General features: G+C 35.9%; 1 protein-coding gene across 3 annotated transcripts in view; it reads left to right on the top strand.

Moving 5' to 3' along the window:
• LOC132132242 (tetratricopeptide repeat protein 28-like) overlaps positions 1–19201 on the top strand; it is a 254837-nt gene that overhangs the window by 146392 nt on the left and 89244 nt on the right. For all 3 annotated transcript variants that reach the window (XM_059544582.1, XM_059544581.1, XM_059544583.1), the window contains 3 exons: positions 9596–9743; positions 14928–15200; positions 18184–18314. In XM_059544582.1, the coding sequence (XP_059400565.1) occupies positions 9596–9743; positions 14928–15200; positions 18184–18314 (552 nt within the window). The remainder of the gene's footprint in view (positions 1–9595; positions 9744–14927; positions 15201–18183; positions 18315–19201) is intronic.

The raw sequence follows: 19201 nt of genomic DNA, 5'->3' as shown, positions 1-19201 counted from the left end.
AAACATACTCATTTGTCTCATTTGAAACATTGCAAAGACAGCCATGAGCAGATTAATGATGTTTGATTAGCTTCCAACAGGAATCCAGATTAGTATTCATGCAGATTAGCCCTGTTGTTTTGGGCTGCGCCTTCATGCTATGAACAGTTGGTGATGGCAGTTTCAATTAAGGTTTGTTGTTTGCTTTGTCGTGTCTTAATCTCCCTGCAGGTGGACTGGCTAACTTTAACCAGATCAGAAGTGTAACTGGAGCCGGTGAGACAGTTCTGTATAGAGATTGGCCAGTAATGTGTTTTTAAGACCAGTTTTGAATATTTTCATCTGTAAATGTCTAATAATCAATATTCAGAATCAAATGTTAATTATTATTAATATGCTAACATAGAAATATATAAATTATATTGTATTTGTAATATATTAATAATAATTGTTATTAGTTGTTGTTGCTTTTAGCCACATTATTCGTCATTAGTCATATTCTATAGCAATACGTATATTTTAATATACTGTATGTAACTTTTAATAATTATAATCAATTAAATGATAATATATTATTATTATTAGGGGAGCTAATAAAACTGTAAAATATATTAATAATAAATATTGCTTTTAGTGATTATGTATTTTTTTATTTTTTTATTTGTAAATAGTTATATTATTAGGCAGTTATTAATAATAATATAATACATATAATTGATATTATTATTATTATTATTTATTTTTTTTACTATTTTATTAAAACTGAATTAACTATTTTAGTAAAGTTGTTTTCCAGCCATTTTTTTGTCTAAGTGTTAACTATGTATTTCATCAATAATTAGGGAAAATTGTCTTTATGTGACAGATTGTTGAAAAATAAGAGACATTTAATTTCTTCTGGAATAATGTGCACTAATAAATAAAACTTGTAAGTTCTGTAAGACCAGGAATGTATAATAAATGGCAACTATTTTGATGTTGATGTTAACCATTAGACTTTGCCACCTCTGTGTTTTCACCTGAAGGTGCTCGTTTTTTGCTGCACCACTTTCAGCTGGTGGCTAATGACAAGTCTTACAATATGCACTTTTAAAAGACTGGAAACAGGGAAAACTGGGTCGACCCTTGGGAATGCGTTACATGGCAGACAAATGTCAGCTGAGCAACTAAGGCCAAGTCTATTGACTTGCTAAAATCCAGAGTCTGCGGAGAATGTATTTAAATTAGCGGTTCTATATTTAAACCGCTGCATGTGTGGCGAATTAGGCGGCATTTGTCTGGTAATCGCATGGGAGATCTGAGCGTGAGCTTTCCAGGCTAGTTGGAAACAGAGCTGCTGGACAATAACCAGCCATGAGGGGCGAATATAAAAACCTTCCCCAGTTCTCTCTAGCAGCGTTTTCCCTCTCTCTCCTGCGCTATCAGTCTTGTCCAGATTGGTTGTTTAAATGTTAGTGGACGCACAAACTAAACATCTGCTATTTTAGTATCCCTCGGTTTCCTGTTTTTCCATGTCACTCATGTTCAGTTTAGCGTTCTGTGTTTGTAATCATCTCACGGGCGGCCATGTTGTCCATGTGCTTTAGGTTTGTACCTCCTAATATGTAGCAACTGAAAGTAAATTATATATTAATGGTATTCGGTAATATTCCACATTTAGACAGTCATCTCATCATCTTAGCAAACAAATTCCATCGTATAGTTTTGCAGGGCATTGCTAGTTCTTACTAAGGTGTTCTGAGTGCTTGTTAGCATGTTGTGAGGTTACTAGGGTGACAGGATGTTTTAAGCATGGTGCTATGAGGTTGCAAGGTTGTTCAAGGTGGATAATGTGTTGCTTTGGGGTCACTGGGATGTTCTGTGTGTTTAAGGAATTGATACAAAGTTGCTGGATGATTGTTAACAATGCTGTGAGGTTTCTGTGGTGTTTGGTAGTTAGTGTGTTGCTTGGTTTTTCTGGTTGGTTAATGCATTGCTGTGTGGTTGCTAGTGTGGTTGTTAATTGTGACTTAGCACATTTGCTAAGGTCTGTGGATAATAGTGGTTGTTAATATGTTTCTGTGTGTTTTCTATGGTGTGGCTGTCTGAGGGGCTGTTAGCAAGTTTTTCTGGGTGATTGCTTCTTACTGGCCAAGTTTGGCTTGTTTTAGCATCTACTAGGTAAAAATTGTGTATCTGAGTGCTAAAAAGGCATTATTCATGTCGGCTGGGTTTGTTTGAATCCCTTATCTCATGCCGAGCAATGGTTCTTGACTTAGCAAATAGCTCTTATGCAAGTGTTTATGTAGTGATTGTTTAAAAGGCTAATCCTGTGAGCGGCTCCAGGAGAATTGGTAGTGATTGTTTTATAATGAAATCTAATTAAGGTTAATAAAGTGCATGAGAGGTGAGACGTCGTACAGTTTGTGATGTGATCAGCTCGATGACTTCACAGAAATGCCTTCAGGCTTTTTCCTTCTGAAGGATGTGTGCTGCATCCTGACGTTGGAGCTCACAGTTAAGATAAAAGTCAGCAGATTTCGCCTGATCTGTTTCGGCTCGTCTCACAGCGCTGCTAATGTAGCTCTCTAGGCCCTCTTAGTCTTTTTAATTCCCACATTTATGTTTAATACTGAATTCTTTTTTTAACTACATCTGCTTTGTAAGGAGGCATGCTGTAAAGCATCCCGCAAAGATTTCCACGAATGCGAGTGAAAACATGAAACAAGAACGACTTTGGTTCTTTAACGAGGCGTTCATATGGAAGTCCTACATGCTTGGAGATAATCTTATTTAACATTAACTGCATTACTTAGTTTTTTTTTTCTGAGCCATTGCATTAATGTTGTTGAAGGTGAACCAGATGAAGGTAATGTAGGGAAGCTCAGTGCACATCCTGCTTCACGTTCTCAAGGAAATTTGTGAAGTAAAAGAAGGAACACATGCAACATTTACAGCGACACTGACACACTTCTGCAGAGCTTTGCACACGTTCTGGTTTTTGCTGTAAATTTACTCTCTGCACATGATAGAAAAACAAGCCAGAGTTCTTGAGAAACAACTTGAAAAGTTGGCACTTCTCTCAGTCTAGATGTGTCAAAACTTTGAATTTTATATCATGCTGTATAGCGCACGCAGCTGTACATGACACAAACTAAAAAAAAAAATCTCTTAAAACTGAGTCTGATTTATTTTAGTGAATCAATTTAATCATTTTAATGAATTCATTTTTAAGGATTCATGTAAATTGTATAATAATAGCATTTAGGCAATAATCAAACAACTCCTAACTGCTGAGTCTGATTCATTTTAAGCAATTCATTTTAAAGGATTCATATAAATTATATAATAATATTTTCATTGTGAATATTAAAAATACTACTTTCCTTTTTTTTCTCTTTTTTTTTTTTTTACTCTCCATGAGGTAGAAACCAAGCCAGAGCTCTTGAGAAACAAGCTTGAAAAGTTGACACTTCTTGGAGGAACTTCCCACCCGATGTCAAAGACTTGCATCAATCGCTGCACACACTTTGATGGTTGCATTGTAAATGCATGCAGTTGCATTATTGTAGCACTTCCACACTCGCTCCTGACAGTGTTGGCGACCATCCACCATCTGGCTTTGATTAATGCATTTAACAGTCAATAAGTTAAGCATCTGCTAATCTGCAAGGCTCCACTCCACCATACTATTATTACCCATAAACACTAGATGTGATGATCAGAACGTGGCTTTGACTAATCCAGGGCGCTTTGATTTCCACATCAGGTGTACTCAGGGTTGCATGATTCTGGCATCCGAACCAGCGCAATTAGCATCAGCGTGTTCTTATCTGTCACCCGCCGCTCTGATGCTGATTCCAGACATGTGTGATAACAATAGCAGGTTTTTTGGGCTCGTTCGGGCCCATCATTGTGCAGCATGAGGAAGTTGTGACAGGCGCTGAATGCCGAATGTGCAGCATTGATTACGGTCCTGAAGTGTGACCTTTTTTCGACGCATCCCTTCACAGTTTGATGCGGATTGTGGATCGATGGCGCTCGCCGATGGAATGAGTGTAATTGCACAGTAAATGCATTTCGGCTGCCAGCTGAGATATGGTTGGATATGGATGTCACATTTTATTGTCACTAGCTTTAATACGTTCAGAAAAGTGTTTTGTGGATTTTTAGAGTTGAGGAGTGACTAGATAAAAATAAACATGCTACTAACTTAACTAGTTTTAACTGTGACAATAGTTTAAAGTGCTACTTTTATAGTAAATTGGTACTTTTGTCAAAATTCTGGGTTTTACATTAATGTGTTGTATTGCATGCTGAACTACATATACACGACACAAGCCGAGGCAAAAGAATCAAACATCTCAAACTATTGAGTCTGATTCATTTTAGTAAATCGTTATAGTGAATAAATGAATTCATTTTAAAGAGTTCATGTCAATGATACAATTAAAGCATTTAGGCAATAATCAAACACCACCCCAACAGTTGATTCTGATTCATTTTAGTGAATCCATTTTAAAGGATTCATGCAAATGATACTGTATCATAATAACATTTTTTATATATATAATATAATATATATATTCATTTGTATCATCTGATATGATATCATTAAAAAGATATCTGTGCTCTTAACTTGAGTGTAGTAGTTAGCTTCTTTTTATGACTTTGTAAATGGTAGCTTGACTTTAAGTATCTTGAGTGTCTTGTAACACATTCAGTCTTTTTTTTCAAGTCTACAATGTTTCAAGATCAAGTCTAGGTCAAGTTTTAGTCTTGTGTTTGACTCTAGACTTGGACTTTTGAAAGGAAGGACAGTAAAGCAGCTGTTGTAGTGTTGTGGTCATAAATATCACACACGACTGCTCATTACCACCATAAAGTACATCACTGGACAAGTTAGTCATTAAATATCTACACAAATGCGTCCTAATTAAGTTTTCAGCCTCATAATTATTTGGTTCTCTTTGTAGTTTGTGTAAGTCAGGTGATTAGCGGCACAACAGTCTGGCTCAGTAATTATTCCTGAACAGTCGTGTTTGCTTCATCTCTTCATCACACTTTTCTGTCTGTGTTTTTAGCCAAAATCACAGCAGGTGAGGTACCGGAGGAGGCGAGCGTTGCCAGGCGAATGTTGCTAGGCAGCCAGTGACTCCATCGGGGGCAAAGCATTCAGTACCTGCCTATAGGAATGATGTCTGTTAAGGGCACTTATGTACAACTGTAATACAGATTTTATTACTAGAGCATTTTTCACCCAAAATTCAAATAAAAATAATAAGCAATTATTTTGGGATCAAGAAAATAAAGCCCATTAAGTGCTTTGTGCATTGTAACATTATTTTCATGATTTTTCTTCCATATTTAAGTGTCTGGATGTTTGACTCTGTCTTTGACTTTCTGTCTTTTACAGAATTCTTAGTGATTAACATTAGATTCTCTACAATTACTTAAGTACATATCTTACTGTTATGGATTAAATTGATTTTAGTGCAAAAAAATCTGCATAAATATTTATATTTATTAAAGTCTTGTACTTAAATGTAAATCATGTCTTTACTTTTTCATCACATTACTGTAATGAGAGAAAATTTGCAAGGAAAATGTACTAAAATTTATATATGATCTATATATAATCTATGTATCTATCAATAATATAATAAAATTATATATATATATATATATATATATATATATATATATATATATATATATATATACGTCTGGTCTCAGATTCATTGCTGTTTCTGTAAGGAAATCATTTTAATTCAGCACACGTTCAGACCTCGTAATGTGGACGCTGCTGTTTGAGTTTTCAATTGAAATGCTCAGAAAACATCTGAATCACGGCAGGAGGTCTTTGTGGGATTGATTCATTTTTGCTTTGCCACTCATTCTGCTGGAAGCTTGAAAAAAAAACAAAAAAGCAAGCAGTAGCTCTTCATTCTGAAAGCTAAAAAATTGGAGAGCTGAAGGTAGCTCTGTGTGTCACGCATCTGAGAGGTGTGTTTGACAGTTTTCCCAGAGTTATGTCTGTGGTTATGATTATATGTAATTGACTGTGGATGGAGCATCACATTTAAGATGTCAGGTGCCAGGAAGCCAGACGCCACACTTGATCTGAACAGTTGTGTCTCCATATGCCAACCCGACTCCGATCAGTCATTCTCCAGCAGTCCCTGGACTGACACGCACTGCATCATCTGAAGGACGTAGAATCATGCAGAATAAAATTCTGCTCTATATGTATAGAATTGAATGAATTCTAGTTTTGAATACCACTTAAAGATTCTGTTTCTGTTCCACTATAGGATCATCAAAAGAAATTGCAAAGATTATAATGCAAAAAGGACACTCCTCCTCCCTTCATTGGCTTGTCAAACACATAGTCCCGCCCCCACACTCACATAATTAGTTGAATCAGTGTTGTTGATGTTGGGCTGGACAAGATTAACAAACAGAGCAAGTGTTTTAACATTGCATGAATTAAATTACATATCACCTTTATCACCTTTTATAATTCTGAGGGTGAAAATAAGTGGGACCTAATAAAAACAAACATATTTTTTATTGTTTCAATACATATTTTTAAAAAGATGATGTAACTTGTTCAATGTTAAGATAGTTTCTCCTGAAATCTGAAGACAGGAGTAGTGTCCGGAAAACAGGTTAAAAAAGACTCTTATGAACCTGTTCTTCATAATGAATCAATCTCGGATCCATAATTTATGAATCATTTAAATGACTGAATCACAGAATCCATCAGAATGGCTCTTAACACTCTTAGGTCCTAGGTGATTTTGGGGCCCTTGAGATGTTTTGGCATGCCCAAAACTTAAATAAAATAATTGTATTTTTTTTTGGTATTCAGCACTAACTGTGCTACAATAATATGTGAGCAAGATTGATCTACATGTTTGCATTTTTTAGAAAATAATCTTTTTTTAACCTGTTTTCCGAACACTCCTCCTTACATCACCTCTAACGAGTTCTTTTAGTCATTTAATGGTGCTGATAAAAACAGGATCTCTGTATACTAAACAAATAAGAATGGATCTGGTAACATATTTGTATACATATTTTAAGAGCTGCTTAATGATTGAGTGAGTCATTCAGGAATCATTAGTCTTTTATTGTTATGATTAATTATTAAGGACCGTTTCATATTTCATAAGAATCATTTGTTTGTGAATCACTATACTGGTTGTGCTGTATGTTTGTTGTTGTGTGCAACCAGTGAGGACAATGCAAAATAAATGTTTTGACTTTTTAGTGTCTATTTAGCATGCATTTTCTTTTCTCTTTTCTCACAACTGATTATTTTGCCTTTCTGCAGTTATCAGAGTTTTTAAGTATGACATTATGTCCACATTAGCACAAGAATACTGACGTTCAAGAATCATTAATGGATCTGATCCTCTTTAAAATCTTTCATTTCCAGTGCTTTGTTTTGTTTTTAAATGCCTGCTTTGTTCAGACCAGATTGTGGAAGCTCTTTTTTTCCTCTTACATAATACATAAAGTTAATAAAGTGAAATGAGAGTCGGAGAGATTGGTGTTGTGTTAGCGGGAATGATAGCGATGCCGGGTGAAATCACAGAGCCGTCAGCATCTGCGCTGGGAATTCAGTGTGCTAATCGACCAATTAGAGCTTTCGGATTCGGCGGAGAGACGTAGCACAAAGCCTGGCCTGTCATTTAATCAAATGAATTATAATTTAAAACCGCCGGAGTGCAAGTGTGCTGTTTGCTTACGTTGAATTATCACGTGTTTGTTTCGCTTTCACTTAAAGAAAAACACATTTGCTTTAAAATTGCATTACAGAAATAGGATTGAATCCCAGCTGTCTGAAACAAACCCCTGAATCCATTTGCCTTCAGGCAGATATTGATGTTGAAATCTAAAAGCGCTCAACATGCATGTGTACGTACAGCGGCCGAGCGCGTCCGATCATGGTGCAGTGGGCTGTAAACAAAGAGGCAATTAATATCGAGCCGAGAACGGTGGCCTGCAACGTCCTATAATAACATGGTTAGACCAAAGGTTAATGTGTTGAATTCAATATGCATTCTCATGCGTTTCAATGAAGCAGTCCAAAAAAATAAAAGAGAGGTAGTCTGTAATCAAAGGGCTCCCTGTGCAAAGTGAAATTAATTATAGGGGCCTTCATAAATTCAATGTCATGCCTTAATCTTCCGCTGGTTCCCTCCCAGCCGTTATCAGCTCAGCTGGTAGTGGGCCGCACGCTCGGGCCCATCTAATAAACGGCTGTGTGAGTCCTCTCGGACCAGAAAACCCTTTAAAGAGGACATTATGAGTTCTGGGAAGTGAACTGCTGTGATATTTAATACAGTCGAGCGGTCTGGTGTGCATCGCATGATCAAAATAAAAGTAATGCCTTTGAAAACATGAATGTGTAAAACATGAACTGAAATACAATGTATTGTATCTGTATCTGCAGCTTCTTTAAAGGATTAGTTCAGCCAAAAATGTATATTTACTGAAAATGTACTCACCCTCAGACCATCCAAGATATAGTTTGTTCATCTGAACAGATTTGGAGAAATGTATCATTCCATCACTTGCTCAGCAATGGATCCTCTGCAGTGAATGGGTGCCGTCAGAATGAGAGTCTAAACAGCTGATAAAAACATCAGAATAATCCACACCAGTAATCAGTTAACATCACTTGTGAAGTGAAAAGCTGCATTTTGTAAGAAACAAATTTATTGTTAAGGCAAATTTATTATCAAACCGCTGCTTCCAACTAAAACACAAGTCTGTAATATCGCTTCCTCCAGTCAAAAAGTGGTCTGGTCTGAATCAGGAGAGAAATATGCACAGATTAAACTCTTATTACAAGCCAAAACGGTCAAAAACAGTTCTAAACCGATATGCTAGTGGATTTTGATGTGATAGGAAAACAGGGGATGGACTTATACATTGGAGGAAGCGTTATTATGGATTATGGACTCGAGAAGCTCAAACGTCTTAATAATGATTTTGTTTGTTACAAACATGCAGCTTTTTGCTCCGTAAAACATTAACTGATGGACTGCAGTGCTGTGGATTATTGTGATATTTTTATCGGCTGTTTGGACTCTCATTCTGACGGCACCCATTCACTGCAGAGGATCCACTGGTGAAAAGGTGATGTAATGATATATTTCTCAAAACTGTTTCCATGAAGAAACAAACTCCTCTACATCTTGGATGGCCTGAGGGTGGATAAATTAGCATTTCTGGCTGAACTATTCCTTTAAACATTTTAAATGTGTTTGTTTAGCGTGTATTTTCCTGCTAATCTTCAGAGTAAACAGATATGGCTCAGGTCAGTATGAGTCTTTGGGATTTTTTTTAGATGTTTTTGTTGGTACGGTGCATCTGATCACTTGGTAAATAACAATGCAGATCTCCTCAATAAGATGCATGATTTGAGGAATCATTCATGTCTAAATGTGTTTCACACTGTGGTTTAACACTTATGGTTTGGGTTTTTGCACTTTAAGAATTCTTGGAGGAAGCCGTTTTCACTGGTGAAGGGCAGCAACATCATAAACACCAGATTATGTTGCTTGTCCATTGAAGTGGATGACAGTACTAACATGCTTTCTCTCTGGTCCTCTTTCTGCAGGCATACTTCCGACAGGGTGTTGCCCTTCAGTACCTGGGGCGCCATGCGGACGCCCTGGCCGCCTTCGCCTCGGGACTGGCGCAGGACCCCAAGAGCCTGCAGCTGCTGGTGGGAATGGTGGAGGCCGCCATGAAGTCCCCGCTAAGAGGTACACGGCGTGTTTGTACAGGTTTTGGGGTCAAATTCCTGAAAACAACCTCTTAAATACAGTATATTAAATAGTGAAAAATCTACATGAATGGGCCATATATTATTGTCTTATTTGAAATCTACAAATGCCGAAAGCTGAGTAGGAAATTATGTAAAAAAAGTATTTCAGATGAATGAGAAATATAAACTGAAGAATCAACATGCTATTTTGGGCTCTTCTGGTGAAGATTCATCTGTTGACTATAATGTGCTTCATTTAGAAACCAAATTCAGTTATGAGAGGTATAGGTGCACATTATGTGTTGTTGTTGTTTTTTCAGATCATGTGACCTGCTCCATCATTTTGAGTCATTTTGCATTTTTATGCACTGAATGAAAGACTAAAGTCTGTCTATATATATATATATATTAAACTTATTTTATTTATTTAGTTTTTGAAGCTTCCAAACGATTTATAGATGTTTTTTTGGGGGGCAGAATTATGTGATTGATTAATATTTAAAAATATATAAATATATGTGTGTGTTATTTACTTTTTTTGTATATTTCAGAAAATATTTATACGTATATTTTCTACATAACCTTAATAAATCTATTTATCTACTAATATAAATTTACTAATATATAGATAATAATTATATGTGCTATTATTTACCAATATATCTAAGATATGTATGTATATTTACTATACGTGATTTTTATTATAAACATTTCATGTGTATATTTTATACATAATTCTCACTATTTCTACAATATTTCTTAAATTTTCATGTAGTCATGGCTAAAATGTTGCTTAAATGTAGCAGCAGAAATTCAGCACTTGTGAATGATACCACATAACCTCAGAAAGTGTCCAGTTTCTCTGTATTTGTGCAGCTGTCTGTGTGTGTTTATGTGCACGTGTGTGTCTGTATACCACATCCTCTGATGGGCCGCTAGCTGTAGGTGTTTGAGAAATGCTTTCGGGATGCTAGGATGTAAATCACAGTCTCAGAATAAACAGGGTCATGCAAACAGCCGTTGCTCTGAGAGAATGTCAGAATTTTGTCCCTGCTAATTATGTCCCTTATTTCCCCCTGTTGTCCCTCAGAGCCAGACGAAGCTCTCTGAGCCACGGAGAGAGTAGATTATGTTGAACAGTCTCTCCAAATCTGCTCCAGGCAGAGGGGTGATCGCTCGCAGCCCCTGGGCTTGCTGATAACAAGAGACCCGCTTTCTCCCACTCTCTCGCTTCCCCTCATCCCTTTATCGCTTTTGTAGCACCCTTGTGTGAGGATTTGCATGTGGGATTACCTAACTTTAATTTAATTGTTCTCCTCTTGGCTTCACATCATCAGAGGTGCCATTCAAAGCCCTTCTGCTAAGACGAGAGGTGAGACGCTGCGGAAAACTGAGCCGATTGTGTTGGGCTGCTCGCGTGGGATAACAGACGCGCCTCTTAGCTTTGTGTTGGAAAGTTGCAGACTCTGGAAATCACACTCAGAATAATTTCAGCCTCAGCCAACTGGTGCCTGTTGAGCTGGTTAGCTCCAGTTTGTGATGTGCATTAGTCAGTCTTCAGGAAAACCTCTATAATTAATGGCCAGAGACATACAGTGTACACTAGGGTTACACCGAATTAATACAATAGAAACAGAATTCAGTATTGAAGTCTGAATGCCATATTGCAGTGTGTTTGAGCATGCATGCATGTAGGAAATGTGTTGTGATAGATCATCTGCTGTAAGTGTGTGTGATGGATTTGGTATAAGACGTTCTGGCTCTCCCTCTTAAATCTGTCGTCTAATGGTTTGATCTGTACTGCAGTAAACACTCATGACCCATCACACTAATTACTCCAGATCCTAACTAATCAGAACATCCACACAAACCCAAGCTAATCTCGCCCATTCGTTCTGTCGTTCTATCTATAAGTCTGATGGATACTAAATACGATAAATACTGAAGTGATGCATCATTGAAATGGTCTGCAAACATCTATTTTGAAAAGTTGTCAGTATTGATGTGATTGATGCTTGTACTGTATCCTCAGAGGTTTCTGCTCTCTCTTGATGTGTTTTTAGTCCGTCCCAGCGGTATAAAGCGTGATGAATTAGTGCGGCATCTACCTGAAACCTACAGGAAACACTAGATCTCCTCCGGATGCACAGTGAATCACAGATATGGAAATCCACACGGCTTAGTTTAGGAATGGTAATGTAAATAGACTAAAAGAAAGTAAACGCAATGAAATGCAAATGGATGTGTTGTTGTCAGTCTATGTTATTTTTTCTTTATTTAGCTGCTTCCCACGAGACCCCAGACAGACACGTCAAAGCTTCTGTTTCACATGGCAAAGCCTCTCGACAGAAGAGAGAGAAGCGGCGAAGAGAAGGAAAGATAGGCACCTAGAAGCTCATCATTAAACCCACTTTGCAGTGGCGGGCTGCATAAGCATTTCTGCGCTCTTGTTTATCATGCCCGTGTCTGCTGTTAACTAGATTTACACACACACACTCACGTCCGTCCCCAAGCCAAAGAGTTTCTCGCCCTTCCGATTTATGCAACTTGTTAAAGTGCCAGGCTGAATGCCTTAATTACGCGATATGAATGCACTAGCACAAATCCCGAGGAGTGTTTGTAGCCCACGGCAGAGGACGTTCACGCCTGTCGGCTACACGAGAAGAGGGAATATAACCTGTCGGAAATCACTCAGTGTCTTTTTACAGTGTGGAGATTCATTCATGCTGAATTGGGATAGATTTTGTCTATTGAAAGAAAAACAGTATAGCTAATAATTATTTCTTAATTTACAATAGATTTCTATTTCAAATAAATGCTGTTCTTTTAAACTATCTTTTCATAAAAAAATTTTTTAATGGTTTTAATGATTTTAGACATTACAAAAGAAAGAAAAAAAATCCCGATTTGGTCAGACACTTGACACATTTTGTCTGATTTACCTACAAAAATTATAATTTTTTTTTTTTTTTACAGATTTAGCAAAAACAACAACAACAACCACTCAGTTTTGAGCCGAGCTGGTCAGAAAATTTCTAATTTTGTCTGCTTTATAATCTTGACAGATGTAGTCAAAAACAGGCCAGATGTTTGCCTCCAGAAAATGTCTACTTTTGTCTGATTTAGCAATTAAAACCGGTTTAATTTGATGACATTGTCTAATTTTGTCCAATTCATCATAAAAAAACTGTGTAATATTGTCAGACTTAGCAAAAAACTTGCCAGTTTTATCTAGTTTGCACAAGATTTTCCAACAAAACCCATTAAATTGTCAGTTTTAGCAAAAAACTGTTTTGTCTGATATTGAGAAACGTACAATTTTTTTGTCCAATTCATTAAAAAAAAAGTCTGATTTAGCAAAACAAGAAATTCAGTTTTTGTCTGATTTGATGTTTAGCCAAAAACAGCCCAGTTTTGTCTGATATTGAGAAACTGTCAAAAATTAAAAAGTTTAATTGTGTCAGATTTAGCAAAAAACTGCCCAGTTTTGGCCAGTTTACTAAAAAAGCAAACCAGCAAAAACTGTTTTATCTTGATGTTTAGCCAAAAAACAGCCCAGTTTTTGTCCAATTTTTTCGATTTGCCATCCAAAAAAAAAATAGAAACTGTTTAAGATGGTCAGGTGTCATTTGTCCGATTTGCTCAGAAAATGTATAATTTTGTCTGATTTACCAACAAAAACAGTTTAAAAGGAGTACCAAAAAGCATTCTTCTAATAAATCATGCAGCGGGTGACACTCGACTGTGGCCCGTCGTGATTTATGACAGTGTGTGCGTTTCTCTCTTTAACCGTGTCTCCTTCCTCTGCCGGAGGTCACCTCTACACATATGGCATGCTAACCGTACCCTGGCACGCTAAATCTTACCTCATAGTTACACATGGGCTTCTCTTACGAATAATTACGAACACGCATTTCTAAGGTGAATATTTTACAGAGTAACTTCCACAAGAAGGTCTGTATTGAGTGTGCCTCAGCTTGTGCAGACAGAAGCTGTTCCACTGAACACGCCGTGTTAGCTTCACACTCATTTGTTCTGCGTTTGTACAGTATAAACGAGCTCGTGTTTAACCTGCTCAATCACATTTTTGTGATGTGTAAATGAATTGAATACAAGTTCAGTCAGCAAATGACAACTGAATGAGCTCTTGCCGAATCTAGTGAAATGAGGTGAGAAAATGAAAAAATTGACCCATTTTTGTCAGATTTAGCATTGAAATTTTTGGTAAAAATGTAGTGTTTTAATATCTAAAACTGGCTAAATTAGTTTTGTTTCTAAAACCTGATTCAGTATATTTAGTCTCAAATTTACCAACAAAAACTGTTTATATTGGCAGATTTAGACAAAAAAATAAAAACCTTGTTATGGCAGATTTGGTCAGAATCTGTCTAATTTTGTGTGATTTACCAACAACAAGTGTTTAATTTTGTCAGATTTGGCCAAAAACAGCCCAGATTTTGTTCAGTTTGTTTAGACGCTGCACAATTATGTCCAATTTACCATCAAAAAACTGTTCAGTATTGTCAGATATGGCAAAAAATAAATAAATAAAAAAATTGGGTGAGAAACTCTAATTCTGTTGAATTTACCAACAACTGTTTGATATAGTCAGATTTGCTCAGAAAATGCATAATTTTGTCAGAGTTAAAAACAAAGAACTGTTTAATATTATCATGTTAAGTCTGTCCAATTTACCAACAAAGAATGGCTTAATTATATCAGATTTAGCAAAAAAATAAAGAAGAACTGCCTAATTTTGTCAGATTTTGGTGAGAAACTCTCTCTACCAACAAAAACTGTCATTTTATGAGATTTAATGTAATTTCTTATGTCTTACAACAAAAACACTTTTTTTTGATATCTAAGTTTTGCGTATTGGATAATTAGTAAATACTGTTTACATTTACATTTACATTTATACATTTAGCTGACGCTTTTATCCAAAGCGACTTACAATTGCCACATATGTCAGAGGTCACACACCTCTGGAGCAACTAGGGGTTAAGTGTCTTGCTCAGGGACACATTGGTGTCTCACAGTGGATTCGAACCCGGGTCTCTCACACCAAAGACATGTGTCTTATCCACTGCACTAGCACCACCCATGTTTAATACTGTGTTAAATCCGAGGAGGTTTTTTTGTCACATGGTTTCTAACTCTGGCTGTCATTGCATCACTGCAGAATCCCTGGAGCCGACCTACCAGCAGCTGCAGAAGATGAAGCTGGACAAGAGTCCGTTTGTGGTGGTGTCTGTGATTGGTCAGGAGCTGCTGACCGCCTCCCATCACGGTGCGTCTGTGGTGGTCCTGGAGGCGGCGCTGAAGATCGGCACCTGCAGCCTCAAGCTGCGCGGCTCTGTTTTCTCGGCCCTCAGCAGCGCTTACTGGTCATTGGGCAACACGGAGAAGAGCACCGCCTACATGCAGCAAGACCTGGAGGTGGCCAAAACTTTAGGTGAGCGTCTCTTTCCAGTCTCTGAAGACATCTATGAACTTCAGCAACAGACTGTAGGTTTCTTGCAACATTACTTTGTTTTTATTGACCATATGCCATAGTTTGAATTAGCTTTTATTTTAATATTTTCATTTTCATTTTAAGTTTTAGTCATCTTGTTTGTTATTTCTATTATTATAATTATTATTTTCTATAAAATATTTTTATTATTTAGTTTAAGTAATTTTTTTATATTTCCGTTATTTGCGAAGGCAACATTTCCAATCTGTGTTTAAGCATTTTAAATTTTAAGTTTAATCTACTATTTATATTTTATCAATATTAATACTGATTGTGTTATGCCATGATGCAAGGCAACATTTCCAATCTGTGTTTAACCATTTTTAAATTTAAGTTTAATCTACTATTTATATTTTATCACTATTAATACTGATTATGTTATGCCATGATGCAAGTAATCATGCAGTCATGTATCCCCCTACACAAATATTCTGTATGTATGCAATTTGACATACTTATATATCCAGCTTAATATAAGGAGTTGGGTGAAAATATAGTTGCATTTTTTTAACAAAACAAAACAAACAAACAAACAAACAGAAACTGTAAAAAAAAAACAAAAAAAAAAACAAAGTATATTTATTGATTTGGGGGAAAAAAAAGCCTAGTAATGCCAAATTCAATCTGAAACGAAAACCGTCTATATTTTACCTAAAATAAATATATATGAAAATATTCAATTTAAAATTTTATTTAAAAAAAATAAATGTTCAAATGTATATTGTATCTCATCTTTATTTATAATTCACAAAAAAATAAACTTATAACACAATATAAAATGAAAAAAGAAATATTATATAAGAAATTTTTATATAATGTGTTTCATCTATTTCAATTAACATCTATTAACAATTTGAATACTATACTGTATATTTTAACGTATTTTAGTAATATGAATACTGTTAAAATGTTAAAACTTATAAAACAATATGAATTTTAAAAAGTGATATTGTATTTCATCTTCATTTCATTTAACTATTTTTAATAGTCTTTAGTTTTAGTTAACAATAATAACACTGACTACCACCTTCAGGATTAAACAAGCTGTTATTGCTACTGTCCCTTTAAGATCTGTCTCTCTTTTGGTTCACAAATGTTAAAATTTCTCCTTCGTGTTCCACAAAAGAAGGTCATACCGGTTGTATGAGTAAAAGATGATTTTGGGGTGAACTGTTTTGTTAAAACCTGCTTAATTGGACTTATATTGCATATTCGCGTCCTGTTCTTGAGAAATCAATGTAGTTCTGTGGTTTGTTCCGAGAATATCCAGTGATGGACGTCCAGGTGACCTTGTGCTTCTCACAAAGTTAATTATTTTGACCCAACCGAGCACACGCTGATAAGCTCTCGCAGTAATTAGGCTTCATGGGACTCTTTTTAATGAAAAGCCGCTGCGACTTTTGCCTAAAATGCCACTTGACTAGTTTTTGTGTTTTCGGCGCAGTGTAAATAGACATCTAACGCTGAGATCATAAGAATTCTCCTCGTGGCTCCTGAATGTCATAGGTTTACAGCTCGACTCTAAGGCATGAAAGTATTGTAGAGCTGACTGTTTCTCACCCTGTCTGTCTTCTCGCTGTCTCACATGCGATGACGCACCTGAACTGTGAATGTTTGTGTTTGAGGTTCAGCTCGCACTTTTAACACATTAGTACACAGCTGATGTCTCGCTCGGCTCGGATCGGTTTTTCTCTCTCTTTCTTTGGGCTCTTGGATGAAGGTCTGATAAGAACAGCTGCAGATGTTGCATGTGCTGTGACATTTAAAGCATGGCTGCCATGATGTCATCGCTGTGCAAACTTGTTCATTCACCTCGAACCACTGATGAGTCAAGTCACATTGATTTATATAGAACTCTTCACAATGCACATTGTTTCAAAGCAGCTTTACAGGAAATCATGATATTAATCTTGATAATATCTTAATATCGTCATGCATTAAAGTTGCATCCAGCAGATTAGGGTTGGACAATATTATACATAATGTGACAATACAAGAAGTTGAGATTGGTTGCACATGGCGTATATCACCCATGAGTTTGCTGTATGTACAGTAGGCAAATAAAGTTGGTCTAGTTGTGCCACATTTAGTGTATGTGGTCAGCCTAAGACACACCTGTGCAATAATCACACTGTCTAATCAGCATCTTGATATTTCACACCTGTGAGGTGGATGGGTTATCTCGGCAAAGGAGAAGTGCTCACTAACACAGATTTAGACAGATTTGTGAACAATGTTTGAGAGAAACAGGCCTTTTGTCTACATAGAAAAAGTCTTAGATCTTTGAGTTCAGCTCATGAAAAATGGAGGCAAAAACAAAAGTGTTGCGTTTATAATTTTGTTCAGTGTATAATATGTATATAATTAATATATAAATAAATTAAAATAAAAGTTTTAATATCGAATTAAAGTTGGATTGATTAGTTGATTACATTAATTTTTGCTTAATTTATTTGTTTTTCTTTTAAATGTATTTATTTATTTTTGTCAATTAAGCACAAATTTGCAATAATATTTAAGAATGAAAAAACAGGTCATAAACTGAAGAAGAAGAAAAAAAAAAGATCTATTTTGAAAATATTTTTCACGCATAAATTGGTAGTAAATTTCATTAATCTTGTCAAATGTTCTCTAATGATCTTTATTTGATTTAATACTTTTAACAATTTCTAACCATTTTTTACAGTGCACTAGCACTTGGTCCGAGATGATCTGCCAGTTTAGGTTGACCACTACCAGTTGGTAAAGCAGACTGAACCTACTAATGGAGCAAAACAAGTTTGAGCAGTTAGAAACCATCAGAAGATGGTCTTAACAGGATGTTCCTGCAATTCCTGAAGGCTGTGAACACATTTTCTTCAGATTCAGTTTTGTCATGTTTGTGTGTTTTCAAACTTTTTAACCACGATCTGGTTTCCTTCAGGTGACCAGACGGGTGAATGCCGCGCTCACGGGAACCTGGGGTCAGCCTTCTTCTCCAAGGGGAATTACCGCGAGGCACTGAGCAACCACAGACACCAGCTCGTCCTGGCCATGAAACTCAAGGACAGAGAGGTAATCGCCAACTAACCAACCTACGCATGTGTGAGTGTTGCCGTATCTTTACCTCAAACAGAAAAAAAGTGTGCAGGATTGCTTTATCAGAGGCGCAGGACTTGTGTTGTGACGTGACAAATGTTTGAGTCAGAGCTGCAGGACAGATTCACCGCTCTCTGTCACATTTGTGGACGCTCGGCGTCTCTGTTCTGTCTCCTTTCAGCTCTCGTCTGTCCGTTCTGATGCACTGTTGAGCAAACACCCCTGGCTTAACCTCATAAAAATGTGTCTGGTTTATGCTTCTAAAAATCTAAAGAAAAAATTTAATAATATTTAAATGAAGTCAAATGTTTTGTAAAAAGACAATGAAGCTTTTTTTTTTTGAACATTTGTGCATTTATTATACATGCATGCATGCATTGTTACATTTAATTTAACTGGTTACTTTTAATTTCATTTTGACATTTCCCCCAATGCAACGTCTGTATTTTTTTAAGTTTTAAAATATAATAATTAAAAATAAATAATTTAATATGAAGAATAATATATGAAAATGTAAAAAATAAATACTGCAGTAAAAATAAAGATTTTAAATAATACAAATAAATTAAAAAAGTATTTTATTATTAATATTATTAATTTTTATTTATTTTTTTACTTAATTTTGTATATTTTTAAATTACATTATAGCAAATTGTGATTAAAATCAGCTCAATTAAGATGAAAAAAATGCAAAAATGTTAATGGTCCTACAAATAGACTTCAATTTCATTTATGCCATAAATAATTTAATTTTTCTCTTAAAATGAAATATGAGCCAGTAATATTCTTGTCAGGTTTGGTGAGGTCTTATCAGCAAATGCCTCAACTCTTCTCATCACCATCTGATTCATATCGCTGTATGA

This window comes from Carassius carassius, chromosome 49 (assembly GCF_963082965.1).
Source record: "Carassius carassius chromosome 49, fCarCar2.1, whole genome shotgun sequence".
Taxonomy (NCBI): Eukaryota; Metazoa; Chordata; class Actinopteri; order Cypriniformes; family Cyprinidae; genus Carassius; species Carassius carassius.
The sequence above is the reverse complement of the archived record's forward strand: the minus strand, read 5'-3'. Positions and strand labels throughout refer to the sequence as shown.